The 13,011-nt window shown below is 63.1% G+C and overlaps 1 protein-coding gene across 1 annotated transcript in view; it reads right to left on the bottom strand.

The window, feature by feature from the left end:
* LTBP3 (latent transforming growth factor beta binding protein 3) overlaps positions 1–12,622 on the bottom strand; it is a 44,607-nt gene extending 31,985 nt beyond the window's left edge. The window contains 7 exon segments of the mRNA XM_033083477.1: positions 207–329; positions 2,597–2,683; positions 3,557–3,662; positions 6,275–6,504; positions 9,070–9,119; positions 9,195–9,459; positions 12,000–12,622. Of these exon segments, the coding sequence (XP_032939368.1) occupies positions 207–329; positions 2,597–2,683; positions 3,557–3,662; positions 6,275–6,504; positions 9,070–9,119; positions 9,195–9,459; positions 12,000–12,063 (925 nt within the window). The 5' untranslated portion in view covers positions 12,064–12,622.
* Between the last annotated feature and the right edge of the window lie 389 nt (positions 12,623–13,011).

Here is a 13,011-nt window from a genome sequence, read left to right as displayed (position 1 = left end):
CTCTGAACCCCCAGAACCCCTCAAAGCCCCCCAAGCCCCCCCAAGCCCCCCGGCCCCCCCGTACGCAGGCACTGGCTCCGGGACGGGCCCAGAATCCCCCGAACCCCCCAAATCCCTCGGACCCCCCCAAGACTCCCCGAACCCCCCGGATCCCCCGAAGCCCCCCCAAGCCCCCCAAGCCCCCCAAGCCCCCCGGCCCCCCGTACGCAGGCACTGGCTCCGGGACGGGCCCAGCACGTGTCCGGCCGAGCAGGAGCAGCGGAAACTCCCCTGGGTGTTGCGGCACTCGCCGGGCTGGCACACCCCGGGCAGGGCGCACTCGTTAATGTCTGCGGGGACAGCACACCTGAGACAGGTGGGACACACCTGGGGCAGGTATGGCACACCTGGGACAGGTACAGCACACCTGGGCCAGGTATGGCACACCTGAGACAGGTACAGCACACCTGAGACAGGTGTGACACACCTGGGGACAGGTACAGAGCACCTGGGGACAGGTGTGACACACCTGGGGACAGGTACAGAGCACCTGGGGACAGGTGTGACACACCTGGGACAGGTACAGAGCACCTGGGACAGGTATGAGAGCACCTGAGACAGGTGTGACACACCTGGGACAGGTGTGAGTGCACCTGGGGACAGGTACAGCACACCCCGGGTAGGGCACACTCGTTAATATCTGCACAGGTATGAGAGCACACCTGAGACAGGTACGGAGCACCTGGGGACAGGTGTGACACACCTGGGCAGATACAGAGCACCTGGGGCAGGTATGGCACACCTGAACCAGGTACAGTGCACGACTGACAGGTGTGACACACCTGGGGCAGGTGTGAGTGCACCTGGGACAGGTACAGCACACCCCGGGCAGGGCGCACTCGTTAATGTCTGCACAGGTATGAGAGCACACCTGAGACAGGTGGGACACACCTGAACCAGGTACAGCACACCTGGGCCAGGTACAGCACACCTGAACCAGGTATGGCACACCTGGGGCAGGTACAGAGCCCCTGGGGACAGGTGTGACACACCTGGGCCAGGTACAGAGCACCTGAGCCAGGTACAGCACACCCCGGGCAGGGCGCACTCGTTAATGTCTGCACAGGTATGAGAGCATACCTGAGACAGGTACAAAGCCCCTGGGGACAGGTGTGACACACCTGGGCAGGTACAGAGCACCTGAGACAGGTGTGAGTGCGCCTGAGACAGGTATGGCACACTTGGGACAGGTACAGCACACCCCGGGCAGGGCGCACTCGTTAATGTCTGCGGGGACAGCGCACCTGAGACAGGTGTGACACACCTGGGGACAGGTGTGAGTGCACCTGGGGCTGGTACAGCACACCTGAGACAGGTACAGTGCACCTGAGCCAGCTGTGACACACCTGAGCCATGTACACTGCACCTGAGCCATGTGTGAGCACGTCTGGGCCAGGTACAGGTGTGACACAGGTAAAACACACCCAGCACAGGTGTGATACAGATGTGACACAGGTAAAACACACCTGGCACAGGTAATACAGGTGTGATACGGGTGTGGCAAAGGTAAAACACACCTGGCACAGGTAAAATACACCTGGTGCAGGTGTGACACAGGTAAGAACACACCTAGCACAGGTGTGATACAGATAAAACACACCTGGCACAGGTAACACAGGTGTGCACAGGTAGAACACACCTGACACAGGTGTGACACAGGTGTGACACAGGTAAGAACACACCCAGCACAGGTAATACAGGTGTGGCATAGGTGACACAGGTGTGATACAGGTGTGCACAGGTAAACCACACCTGGCACAGGTAATACAGGTAAAACACACCTGGCACAGGTGACACAGGTGTGATACAGATGTGACACAGGTATAACACACCTGGCATAGGTAGAACACACCTGGCACAGGTAATACAGGTGTGACACGGGTATGATACAGGTGTGCATAGGTAATAGAGGTGTGCACAGGTAATACACACCTGGTACAGGTGACACAGGTATGACACAGGTGTGATACAGATGTGCACAGGCAATATAGGTGTGACACAGGTGTGCACAGGTAGAACACACCTGGCCAGGTCCAGGTGTGCACAGGTAAAACACACCTGGTACAGGTAATACAGGAGTGCACAGGTAGAACACACCTGGCACAGGTAGAACACACTGGGCACAGGTGACACAGGTGTGATACAGAAGTGACACAGGTATAACACACCTGGCACAGGTCAAACACACCTGGCACAGGTAGAACACACCTGTCACAGGTGTGGCACAGGTAAGAACACACCCGGTACAGGTGTGACACAGGTAGAACACACCTGGCACAGGTAATACAGATGTGGCACGGGTAGAACACATCTGGCACAGGTAACACAGGTGTGATACAGATATGACACAGGTATAACACACCTGGTACAGGTGACACAGGTAGAATACACCTGGCACAGGTGTGACACAGGTATAACACACCTGGCACAGGTAACACAGGTAAGAACACACCTGGCCCAGGTAAGAACACACCTGGCACACCTGGCACCCCTGGCACAGGTAACACAGGTGTAACACACCTGGCCCAGGTACCACAGGTCCCCCCTCCCCCCGTACCCTGGCAGTGGGAGCTGTTGAGCCGTTTGTAGCCCTGCGGACAGTCCCCCCCGCGCTCCCCCCGCGCCGCCTTCGGGGACCCCGAACCTGTGGAGACCCCGAGACCCCCCCGAGACCCCCCCGGTCACCCCCAGAGCGGGGGGGGCGCGGGGGGGGGGAGAGGGGGAAAAAGGGGGGGGAGGGGAGTGTTGGGGAGGGGGCTTGGGTTTCGGGTGGGGGGTCCTGGGGGGTTCTGGGGGGGTTCTGGGGGAATTCTGGGGAGGTTTTGGGGGGTCCTGAGGGGGGTTTTGGGGATTCTGTGGGAGTTTTGGGGGGATTTTGGGGGATCCTGGGGGGTCCTGAGGGGTTCTGGGGAGGTTTTGGGGGGTCCTGGGGGGGGTTGCGGGTTCTGGGGGAGTTTTGGGGGGGTTTTGGGGGGTCCTGGGGAGTTTGGGGTGAGGTCCTGGGGGGTCCTGAGGGGTTTTGGGGAGTCCTGGGGGATTCTGAGGGTTCTAGGGGGGTCCTGGGGGAATTCTAGGGAGGTTTTGGGGGGTCCTGGGGGAGTTTTGGGGGGGTTTGGGGGGTCTTGGGGGAGTTTTGGGGGAATTCTGGGGCGGTTTTGGGGGGTCCTAGGGGGGGTTTTGGGGATTCTGGGGGAGTTTGGGGGGGTTTTGGGGGGTCCTGGGGGATTCTGAGGGTTCTAGGGGGGTCCTGGTGGAGTTTTAGGAGGGCTCTGGGGGGTTCTGGGCGAATTCTGGGGGGTCCTGAGGGGGGATTTTGGGGGGGAATTTGGGGGTCCAGGTCCCCCCCCCACCCCGAGTTAAGGGAGAATCCTCTGGGTGGGGGGGGGGGGGGGGGGGTCTCGACCACCCGGGGTTTTTTTTTGGGGTGGGGGTCGCAGGAATGTGGGGGTGTCCCCGACACCCGGAGGGGGCTCAGGGGAGGGGTCCCCACCCCCGGGGGTCGCGGGGGTCCCCTCACCCTGCAGGTGGGGACATTTGTGGCACTTGCTCTGTCCCCAGGCGCTGCCGATGCTGCCGCAGCAATCCTCGAGCTTGGTGAGCCCGGGCAGGGGGTTACTGCCGCACTGGGGGGGGCACGGGGGGGTCAGCACCCCAAAAATACCCCGGGACCCCCAAATCCCACCCCAAAAACACCCCCGGGACCCCAAACATCCCCCAAAAACACCCCTAACCCCCCAGACCACAGGGACCCCCGGCAGCAATCCCAGAGCTCGGTGAGCCCGGGCAGGGGGTTACTGCCGCACTGGGGGGGCACGGGGGGGGTCAGCACCCCAAAAATACCCCCGGGACCCCCAAAAACAACCCCAAAAACACCCCTAAGCCCCCAGACCCACAGGGACCCCCGGCAGCAATCCCAGAGCTTGGTGAGATGCAGAATTTGGGGGGGGGTCAGCACCCCAAAACATCCCCAGGACCCCCCAGAAAAAACCTAGGAGCCCTGAAACACCCCCCAAAAAAAACCCCGAGACCCCAAATCCCACCCCTGACCCCCCAGACCCACAGGGACCCCCGGCAGCAATCCCAGAGGTCGGGGAGCTGCAGAATTTGGGGGGGGGTCAGCACCCCAAAAACACCCCAAAAATACCCTCGGAACCCCAGAACAACCCTCAAGAAACCCCGCGAGACCCCAAAACACCCCAAAAACCCGCCGAGACACCAAAAAACCCCCAAAAAACATCCCCGAAATCCCAAAACACCCCCCAAAAAAACCCCGAGACCCCAAAAACACCCCCGAGACACCAAAACACCTCCCAAAAAAACCTGAGACACCAAAAACACCCCAAAAACACCCCCGAGACCCCAAGAAAACCCCAAAACCCCTCCCGAGATCCCAAAAAAACCCAAAAATACCCCCGAGACCCCAAATCCCACCCCTAACCTCCCCCCGGCAGCAACCCCAGAGCTCGGTGAGCACGGGGAGGGGGCGCTGCAGAATTTGGGGAGGGGGTCAGCACCCCAAAAACACCAAAAAAACACCAAAACCACCCCAAAAAACCCCAAAAAAACCCCACCAAAAAATCCCCGAGACCCCAAACCCCACCCATAACCCCTCGAGACCCCAAATCCCACCCCTAACCCCCCCTCGCGCCCCCAGGGACCCCCGGCAGCAACTCCAGAGCTCGGTGAGCACGGGGAGGGGGCGCTGCAGAATTTGGGGGGGGGTCAGCACCCCAAAAAACACCAAAACCCCCAAAAACACCCCAAAAACCACCCCAAAAAAGGCCCCAAAATCCTCGAGACCCCAAATCCCACCCCTACCCCACCCAGACCCACAGGGACCCCCGGCAACGATCCCAGAGATGCAGAATTTGGGGTGGGGGGTCAGCACCCCAAAAACACGCAAAAACACCCCAAAAACCACTCCAAAAAAAACCCAAAAATCCACGAGACCCCAAACCCCACCCATAACCCCTCGAGACCCCAAATCCCACCCCTAACCCCCCCACACATCCCCCCACACACACCCACAGGGACCCCCGGCAGCAATCCCAGAGCTCGGGGAGCAGGGGAGGGGGTGCTGCAGAATTTGGAAGGGGGGGTCAGCACCCCAAAAACACCAAAAAAAACCCCAAAACACCCCAAAAACCACCCCAAAATAAAAAACAAAAATCCCCCGAGACCCCAAATCCCACCCAAAAACCCCCCGAGACCCCAAATCCCACCCCTAATCCCCCCATACCCACAGGACCCCCGGCAGCAACCCCAGAGATGCAGAATTTGGGGAGGGGGTCAGCACCCCAAAAACACCAAAAAAAACCCCATAAACCACCCCAAAAAAAGCCCTAAAATCCCCGAGACCCCAAATCCCACCCCTAACCCCGCCCGGCAGCGATCCCAGAGCTCGGTGAGCACGGGGAGGGGGCGCTGCAGAATTTGGGGGGGGTCAGCACCCCAAAACCACCCCAAAAACCCCCAAAACACCCCAAAAAAACCGCAAAAAAAAAACCCAAAAAACCCCCGAGACCCCAAATCCCACCCCTAACCCCCCCCCCACATCCCCCCACACACCCACAGGGACCCCCGGCAGCAACCCCAGAGATGCAGAATTTGGGGAGGGGTCAGCACCCCAAAAATACCAAAAAAAACCCCAAAAAAACCCCCAAAAAAACCCCCAAAAATCCCCGAGACCCCAAATCCCACCCCTAACCCCGCCCGGCAGCGATCCCAGAGCTCGGTGAGCACGGGGAGGGGGCGCTGCAGAATTTGGGGGGGGTCAGCATCCCAAAACCACCTCAAAAACCCCCAAAACACCCCCAAAACACCCCCAAAAAACCGCAAAAAAAACCCCAAAAAACCCCCGAGACCCCAAGTCCCACCCACAACCCCTCGAGACCCCAAATCCCACCCATAACCCCCCCCCCCATACCCACAGGGACCCCCGGCAGCAACCCCACAGATGCAGAATTAGAGGAGGGGTCAGCACCCCAAAAACACCAAAAAAACCCCAAAAACACCCCAAAAACCACCCCGAAAAAAACCCCAAAAACTCCCGAGACCCCAAATACCACCCTTAACCCCCCCACCTCGCATCCACAGGGACCCCTGACAGAAATCCCAGAGATGCAGAATTAGAGGAGGGGGTCAGCACCCCAAAAACACCAAAAAAACCCCAAACCACCCCAAAAAAAACCCCAAAATCCCCCCCAAAACCCCCCCAAATCCCCCCGGCCCTCACCGAGTGCTTGGGCAGGGTCTCCTGGAAGCAGCGCCCCAGCGGTTTGTGGGTGTGGGGCCGGGGGGGCGCGGGGGGTTTGCTGCCCGCGGGGGGCTGGGCTGGGTGAGCCAGGAGCCCCCCCCCAATTCGGGGAGCCCCCTCGGGGGGGCGCGGCTCGATCCGGTGAACCTGGACCGAGGCCTCGGGGGGGTGATGGACCCGGACGTTCACCAGGGGAGGGGGCACCTGGGCTGGGGGGGGAGAGGGACCTGGGACACCCCCGAACCCAAAATCCCAAAACTGGGAACCCCTGAACCCCAAAACCGAGACCCTGGGACCCCCCGAACCCAGAACCGGGACCTCGTGAACCCCAAATCCAAAAACTGGGAACCCCCGAACCCAAAATTCCAGAACTGGGAACCCCCGAACCCCAAAATTGCAGAACCGGGACCCCCCGAACCCCAGAACTGGCACCCCCCGAACCCCAGATTCCAGAACCGGGACGCCCCGAACCCCAAAACCCAGAAATGGGAACCCCCGAACACAAAATTCCAGAACTGGGACCTCCCGAACCCCAAAACTCGGAACTGGGACCCCCCGCAACAAAAACTGGGACTCCCCGAACCTCAAAACTGAGACCCTGGAACCCCCCCGAACCCCAAAACCCAGAATCGGGACCCCCGAACCCCAAAATTAGGGACCCTGGGACCCCCGAACCCAGAACTAGGACCCCCTCGAACCCAAAATTCCAGAACTGGGACCCCCCGAACCCCAAAATTAGGGACCCTGGGATCCCCGAACCCAAAATTCCAGAACTGGAATCCCCCGAACTCCAAATCCCGAGACCCTGGGACACCCCCGAACCCCAAAATCCAGAACTGGGACCCCAGAACCCAGAACTGGGACCTCGTGAACCCCAAACCCGAGACCCTGGGACCCCCCAGAACCCCAAAACTGAGACCCCGGGACCCCCGAACTCCAAAATTAGGGACCCTGGGACCCCCCGAACCCCGAATCCAGAACTGGAATCCCCCGAACTCCAAATCCCGGGACCCCCCGAACCCCAAATCCCGGGACCCTGGAACCCCCCGAACCACAAAACCCAAAACTGGGATCCCCCAAACCCAAAATCCAGAACTGGGATCCCCCGAACCCCAAAATTAGGGACCCTGGTAGCCCCAGACCCCAATTCCAGAACTAGAATTCCCCGAACTCCAAATCCCGGGACGCTCCGAACCCCAAAACTGAGACCCTGGGACCCCCCGAACCCCAAAACCCAGAACTGGGATCTCCCAAACCCCAAAATTAGGGACCCTGGGAGCCCCGAACCCCAAATCCCGAACTGGGATCCCTCGAACTCCAAATCCCGGGACCCATCGAACCCCAAAACCCAGAACTGGGACCCTGGGAGCCCCGAACCCCAAATCCCGACCTGGAATCCCCCGAACTCCAAATCCCAGGACCCCCCAACCCCAAATCCCGAGAGCCTGGAACCCCTCGAACCCCAAAACCGGGAGCCCCGAACCCAAAATTCCAGAACTGGGATCCCCCGAACCCAAAACTGGGACCCCCCGAATCCCAAAATTAGGGACCCTGGGACCGTTGAACCCGAAATCCCGAAATCGGGACCCTGCGAACCCAAAATTCCAGAACTGGGATCCCCTGAACTCCAAATGCCGGGACCCTGGAACCCCCCGAACCCCAAAACCCAAAACTGGGAACCCCCAAACCCAAAATTCCAGAACTGGGATCCCCGAACCCCAAAACTAGGGACCCTTGGACCCCTGAACCCGAAATCCCGGAACCGGGACCCCCCGAACCCAAAATTCCAGAACTGGGATCCCCCGAACCCAAAACTGGGACCCCCCGAACCCCAAAATTAGGGACCCTGGAAGCCCCGAACCCCAATTCCAGAACTGGAATCCCTCAAACTCCAAATCCCGGGACCCTGGAACCCCCCGAACCCCAAAATCCAGAACTGGGACCCCCGAACCCAGAACTGGGACCTCGTGAACCCCAAACCCGAGACCCCGGGACCCCCCGAACCCAAAAACCGGGACCCCCGAACTTCCAAACCTTCAATCCCGGCGCCCCGGGACCCCCCAAACCCAGCACGGACACCCGAGACCCCTCCCCAACCCCAGCAGGACCCCCTGGGACCCCCCTGGGACCCCCAGATCTCCCCGCCCCCCACGCCCCCCATATCCCCGAGACCCCCAAAACCCCAAAACCCGGGACCCCCCCAAACCCAGAACTGGCACCCCGCGACCCCCCAAATCCCGGGACCCCCCAAACCCCAAATCCCAGAACCCCGGGACCCCCCAAACCCAGCACGGACACCCGAGACCCCTCCCCAAGCCCTGCAGGACCCCCTGAGACCCCCAGATCTCCCCGCCCCCCCACGCCCCCTATATCCCGGAGCCCCCCAAAACCCGAGACCCCCAGAGCCCCAAAACCCAGAACTGGGACCCCCTGAACTCCAAATACCGAGACCCTGGGACCCCCCCAAACCCAACACGGGCACCCGAGACCCCTCCCCAACCTCAGCAGGACCCCTTGGGACCCCCAGATCTCCCCGCCCCCTATATCCCGGAGCCCCCCAAACCCAAAACCCGGGACCCCCAGAGCCCCAAAACCCAAAACTGGGACCCCCTGAACTCCAAATCCCAGAACCCTGGGACCCCCCCAAACCCAGCACGGACACCCGAGACCCCTCCCCAACCCCAGCAGGACCCCCTGGGACCCCCAGATCTCCCTGCCCCCCATATCCCCGAGCCCCCCCGAAACCCCCCCAGATTTCCCCCCACCCCCGGTACCTTCAGCCGAGTGATGTCCCGGTCCCAGGGGCACGACGAAGGTGGCGTGGCTGACGTGACCCCCCCCGTGTCCTCCCCCGTGTCCCCCCCCGTGTCCCCCCCCGTGAGCTGCCCCTGGGGGGGGCTCGGGGGGCGCGGCCGCCCCCCCGGGGCCATCGGCGATGACCTGAACGGCGTAAACGGCGACCTTGGAACCGGGGCCGGGCTCCGGGGGGGCGGCGGCGGGGTCGGGGGGCGCGGGGGGGGGAGGAGGGGGGGGTCCCCCCCCTGCTCGAGCCCCTCCCCCCCCCGCGGGGACCTGGCAGAAGCGGCCGGTGAAGTTGGGGGGGCACAGGCAGTGAGAGCGGGAGCTGCACTGCCCCCCGTTCATGCAGGGCAGGGGGCACACCACTGTGGGGAGAGAGACCCCTGAGACCCCCGCAGAGACCCCCAATTCCGGAGAGATCCCAGAGAGACCCCGGAGACCCCTGAGAGACGCCCAAATTCCGGAGAGATCCCGGAGAGACCCCTGAGACCCCCGGAGAGACCCCTGAGACCACCGCAGACACCCCAAATTCCACAGAGACTCCCGGAGAGACCCCTCAATTCCATAGAGACCCCCGGTGAAATCCCTGAGACCCCCGCAGAGACCCCCAAATTCCGGAGAGAACCCCGAGAGACCCCTGAGACCCCCAGAGACACCTCAAATTCCACAGAGACCCCCGAGACTCCCGCAGAGACCCCAAATTCCACAGAGACCCTCTGAGACCCCCGGAGAGACTCCCAATTCCATAGAGAACCCCGAGAGACCCCTGAGACCCCCGAGACCCCCGGAGAGACCCCAAATTCCATGGAGACCCCCGGAGAGACCCCTGAGACCCCGGAGAGACCCCAAATTCCATAGAGACCCATTGAGAGACCCCTAAGATCCCGGAGAGACCCCTGAGACCCCCCGGAGAGACCCCAAATTCCGGAGAGACCCCCGAGAGACCCCTGAGACCCCGGACAGACCCCTGAGACCCCCGGAGAGACCCCTGAGACCCCCGAGACCCCCCGGAGAGACCCCAAATTCCATAGAGATCCCAGAGAGACCCCAAATTCCACAGAGACCCATTGAGAGACCCCTGAGACCCCCGCAGAGACCCCAAATTCCACAGAGACCCATTGAGAGACCCCTAAGAGCCTCTGAGAGACCCCTGAGACCCCCAGAGACACCCCAAATTCCACAGAGACCCCCGCAGAGACCCCTGAGACCCCCGGAGAGTCCCCAAATTCCGGAGAGAACCCTAGAGACCCCTGAGACCCCCGGAGAGACCCCAAATTCCGGAGAGAACCCTAGAGACCCCTGAGACCCCCGAGACCCCCGGAGAGACCCCAAATTCCATAGAGACCCATTGAGAGACCCCTGAGATCCCGGAGAGACCCCTGAGACCCCCCGGAGAGACCCCAAATTCCGGAGAGACCCCCGAGAGACCCCTGAGACCCCGGAGAGACCCCTGAGACCCCCAGAGACACCCCAAATTCCACAGAGGCTCACTGAGAGACCCCTGAGACCCCCTGAGACACCCCAAATTCCAGAGAGACCTCAGAGAGACCCTCTGAGACCCCGGAGAGACCCCAAATCCATTGAGTCCTGCCCAGATCCCTCTGTCCCCTTTGTCCCATGCCCGTCCTGGTGCCATCCCCGGTGTCACTCACTCGGAACACGGAGCCGGTCAGCGTGTCCCCGTGTCCCTGTCTCCCCACGATGTCCCCATGTCCCTGTCCCTGTCCCCGTGTCACTCACCCACTCGGAACCCGGACCCGGTCAGCGTGTCCCTGTCCCCGTGTCCCCATGATGTCCCCATGTCCCTGTCCCTGTCCCCGTGTCACTCACCCACTCGGAAGCCGGACCCTGTCCCCGTGTCCCTGTCCCCATCCCTGTCCCATCCCTGTCCCCATGATGCCCCCGTGTCCCTGTCCCCATCCCTGTCCCCATGATGTCCCCGTGTCACTCACCCACTCTGAATCCGGACTCAGTGTGTCCCCGTCCCCAGCCCTGTCCCCATCCTGGCCCTGTCCCCATCCTTGTCCCCATCCCCGTCCCCGGTGTCACTCACCCACTCGGAGCCCGGACCCGGTCAGCGTGTCCCTGTCCCTGTGTCCCCATGATGTCCCATCCCTGTCCCCATCCCCGTGCCACTCACCCATTCTGAAGCTGGACCCGGTCAGCGTGTCCCTGTCCCCATTCCTGTCCCCAGCCCTGTCCCCGTGTCACTCACCCACTCGGAACCCGGACCCTGTCCCCATGTCCCCATCCCCGTGTCCCCACGATGTCCAGGTGTCACTCACCCACTCTAAATCCCGACCCGGTCAGCGTGTCCCTGTCCCCATCCCTGTCCCCGTGTCCCCATTCCGGTGTCACTCACCCACTCTGAATCCCGACCCGGTCAGCGTGTCCCTGTCCCCATGATGTCCCCGCGTCCCTGTCCCCATCCCTTTCCCCGTGTCCCCACGATGTCCCCGTTGTCACTCACCCACTCGGAAGCCGGAGCCGGTCAGTGTGTCCCTGTCCCCATCCCTGTCCCCATGATGTCCCCACAATGTCCCCGTGTCCCCATGATGTCCCCACGATGTCCCCGTTGTCACTCACCCACTCTGAATCCCGACCCGGTCAGCGTGTCCCCATGTCCCCATACCCGTCCCGGTGTCCCCGTGTCACTCACCCACTCGGAACCCGGACCCGGTCAGCGTGTCCCTGTGTCCCTATCCCCGTGTCCCCACGATGTCCCCACGATGTCCCCGTGTCACTCACCCACTCGGAACCCGGAGCCGGTCAGCGTGTCCCTGTCCCCATGATGTCCCCACGATGTCCCCGTGTCACTCACCCACTCAGAACCCGGACCCTGTCCCTGTGTCCCTGTCCCCATGATGTCCCCACGATGTCCCCACAGTGTCCCCGTGTCACTCACCCACTCGGAACCCGGAGCCGGTCAGCGTGTCGGCCGCGTGCCCGTTCTCGCCGATCAGGGTCATGTTGGAGCCGGGCTGGCACGAGTCCCGGCACAGCCCCTTCAGACACGTCCTCCGGCAGATCAGGGGGGCGAAGACCACCTTGAACCGCTCCCGGGCCACGGCCGCGCCCCCCCCGCGCCCCCCCCAGCGCCACCAGCGCCACCAGCGCCGCCCAGAGCCCCCCCCAGCCCCACATTGTCCCCCCGAGACCCCCCAGACTCCGCTCCGGGCGCTGAGAACCCCTCGAGGGGGGGTCCCGGACCCTCGGGGCCCTCGGGGGGGGTCCCGGTGTCCCGCGAGCCTCGGAAGGGGCGGGGACGCCCCGGTCCCGTTTTTGGGGGGGTCCCGGCTGTCTGTCCCCCCCCCCCCCGAGAGTGACGCCCAGCGCAGAGGCCGAGGGTCCCTTCGGGGGTGCCCCCCACCCTCGGGGGGTGTCCCAGCGGGTGTTGGGGTCCCCCCCAGGGGTGTCCCGGGCTCCGGGGTCCCCTCGGCGGAGACGGGCTCCCCTCGGGGGGGGTGGGGGGATCCCGCCGGACTCTCGCGCGTTCCCGAGGCCGCCTGGGATGGCGCTGGGATGGGGGGGCCCGGGCGGGGGAGGGGGGCGGGGGCCGGGCCCTGGGTCCGCTCCAGGAATTGGGGGGGGGGGGAGGAGGAGGAGGGGGGCGGGAGGTGGGGGAGGGGAGGAGCCCGGATGGCCGGGCCGGTTCCAGCGTCGGGCACGGCGGGACGGGGAGAGGGGGGGGGAGGTGGAAATGGGAGGGGTGGGACCCCCAAAAGTTTTGGGGTTTGTCTCGTGGAGGGGATGGGAATTCCCGGGGTAGTTGGAGCCCCCCAGGGTGGGGTACGGGGGGTGGTGGGACCCCTCCCCAAACTGATGAGAGCACCCGTGGGAGGCTGCGGCTCTCTGGAACGCCTGAGACCCCCCCCCCCCAGCGAAACGGGGACCCTCCCTCAAACTCCTGGGACCCC

This window comes from Catharus ustulatus, chromosome 32 (assembly GCF_009819885.2).
Source record: "Catharus ustulatus isolate bCatUst1 chromosome 32, bCatUst1.pri.v2, whole genome shotgun sequence".
In the NCBI taxonomy this organism is placed as follows: Eukaryota; Metazoa; Chordata; class Aves; order Passeriformes; family Turdidae; genus Catharus; species Catharus ustulatus.
Note: the sequence above shows the minus strand (reverse complement) of the source record. Positions and strands in the feature narration are given on the sequence as shown.